Source organism: Penaeus monodon, chromosome 27 (genome assembly GCF_015228065.2).
Source record: "Penaeus monodon isolate SGIC_2016 chromosome 27, NSTDA_Pmon_1, whole genome shotgun sequence".
NCBI lineage: Eukaryota > Metazoa > Arthropoda > Malacostraca > Decapoda > Penaeidae > Penaeus > Penaeus monodon.
Window position 1 is genome coordinate 24,931,420 of NC_051412.1, and position 2,679 is coordinate 24,934,098.

Consider the following 2,679-nt stretch of genomic DNA (forward strand, 5'->3'; position numbering starts at 1 on the left):
TGTATTACACTGTAAAGATGCAAGTAAAACTTACCTTTTCCTCAGGTTCAGTAATTGATTATTCAAATATTATGGTTATATACTAAAATCTGCCTATTATGTATAGCATGCAAGTATCATCCTTCCAAGAGTGATATATGACAGTGTTATGAGTTGGAAAATTCTGCTTCCCATCTATGACTGGACTGTAGAAGATGAAAGAATTAAGGATGGGTAAGGGTGACCCAGATGAGATGAGGAGCCAAGGGGAAGAGGCAGACTCACACTCCTGCCCCCACTGTGACAGGAAGTTCAAAAGGATAGTCAACTTTAAAACTCACCTCAAAACCCATGAGAAGAAGAAGTTTACGTGCATGTGGTGTAATCGTGAATTTTTGCAGGAACGCACCTTGGTTGGTCATATTTGCTCTCCAGTTAGGAAGAGGTTTAGCTGTAGGATATGTGGCGAAAACTTCCACACCCGGCAGAAACTTCAAATGCACATTCAGCACAAAAGAATGCAGGGTGAGAGTTGCTTGCCCAAACGAGGAGAGGATGAAAGTGACAAAGAAGTTGTGGAGTCAGCAAGCAAAGGAGATGTAATACTTGATGAAAAATCTAACCATATCTCACAAGTAGCTTTACTTGATGAAGAAGCCAAACATAACTCACAAGTAGATTTACTTGAAAAATCTGACCCTGTTTCACAAGTAGATTTACTTGATGAAAAATCTGACCGTATCTCACAAGTAACTTTACTTGCCAAAAAATCCAGCCACACCTCACGAGTAGCAGTTACTTGACAGTGAAAAAAAAGACTGTAGTGATGAAGTCAGCATACGAGAAAACAAACCAAGTGAAAGTAACAAATGTGACAAAGATGATTGTCTAATTGCCATAAAGAGAGTCGATTCAAGAGTCTTTGTGGTGCCAAATGTAGAGAGTAAATCATTGCTTTTAACAGAAAATTTTATTCAACAGAAAAAACCTGATTTGCCTATAGGGTGTTCCCTTGCAGAATTTTGTGGGAAAAGGTCAATTATAGAACATGAGGCAGGTAGTTCACCCAAGTTTGCAAAAATTAAGCACAAGGCAGAAAAGTCTCTAGATATGCAGAATTCAGTAAGTTCTATGCACACTAGTAAGAAAGATATATTGCGGGGTAGCAATAGGATTAGTGTTATCCGAATACAAAATGGCAAAGAAATATCCAGGGAAAATTTAGATGATTCTGAACTTGTGTCCCTCCGAAGAGAAAGGAAAGTGAATGGCGAAGATTGTGTTCAACTGTACAGAAAACTATGTAACAGTGAGATAGGCCTTATTGCTCAAGAACAAACATTTCACCAAGGAAACAAACTTGGGGGTAATGACTGTAAGGAGAAAGCAAAAGCTAATAAAATCAACTTTTATAAACAGTACATAGCCAACCAGTTAACAAGAGGAAATGTACAATTGCCTGAAAAAACTACTTGTATGTCAAAAGTAGATCTACAAACAAATAGAAAGGAGATGTTGTATGGTGGCATTAACAACTCAGGAATCAAAAATGCGTTTGCTTGTGAAACCAGAAAGAATTTATCACCAGCTACTCTTCACAATGTGAAGCTCCCTTCATTACAGTCTAAAACTGACTTACTGAATTATGATGATGCCCATACTAGTTTTAAATGTATTCCTTGTAAAAAAGCTTTTAAGTCTTTGGCCTCATTCCAAAACCATAGGGTCTACCATGTAAGTAAGGTACAGCAGTCCTCTAGTGTAGATAAAAATATTGCAGATGTAGTCAATATGCAACAGCAAGCTGATGATGTAAAAATTACTGTAATAGACAAGGGTAAAAATATACCATTATCTTGGAATACGACTCAGCCCACAAAATTAAAGATACGTGTTGTCACGAAAGCTGGGAGAAAATCACTTGCTTGTTCTAAATGTGGACAGAAGGTTCAGCTACAGCATGAAGTTCAAGATTATGTTGGGTCTCCCCAAGAACATTCAGATGCTGGAGAGATGGTCTATATCTCAAGATTCCCCAGACCTTCTGCTGTTTTGAGTGGGAAAGAAAAATTCCAGTGTTCTTGCAACCAGAATTTGGCTAGAGTTGTAGGTGAAAATAAAAGCAGTGATAGTAAAAAAGATGATGACACTTCAAACAATCTTGCTGTTGATGTGAAGGAAGAAATGACAGATGATGGCATATTTAGGGAAGAGCTGGAAAGACCAGTTGTGTCAGGTAGGAAATCAGAATTGCAATGTTCTAAGTCTGGTAATTTTGCTAAAAAAGATAAAAGATTACTTAAAAATAATATTAGCAGTGCATTGGATGTCTCAAGCTTTATTGAGGCTGGGGTGAAGAAAGAACAATCAGAGGATGATGTTTCAATCGAAGACGAGGTTCACGTGAAGAAAGAACCATCGGATTACGACATTTTACTAAGAAAAGAGATGGAGAGCTATGAACTCACTGGATTTGATATTTTAGATTTGAGAGTAAAGAATCCAGAAGCCTTTGCTAATATAAAGTATGAGCTAAGTGAGGAGGACGTTGATATTGTAATCAAGGAAGAACAGGAAGATACTGATTCATTGTGGTAATTGGTAATTTTTTAAATGCCTGATTTTTGTGTTTTTGTTTTGTGGTCTGATCAAAAGTAGTATGTTATTTCTGAAAAAGAATTCTTGAAGATTTTCTGTAGG

At 37.1% G+C, this 2,679-nt stretch overlaps 1 protein-coding gene across 1 annotated transcript in view; it reads left to right on the plus strand.

The window, feature by feature from the left end:
* Positions 1 to 209: 209 nt before the first annotated feature.
* Positions 210 to 2,679, plus strand: part of LOC119590463 — a gene marked incomplete in the record, with an annotated part of 2,713 nt that continues 243 nt past the window's right edge. The window contains 2 exon segments of the mRNA XM_037939120.1: positions 210 to 728; positions 772 to 2,679. Coding sequence (XP_037795048.1) covers positions 210 to 728; positions 772 to 2,577 — 2,325 coding nt within the window.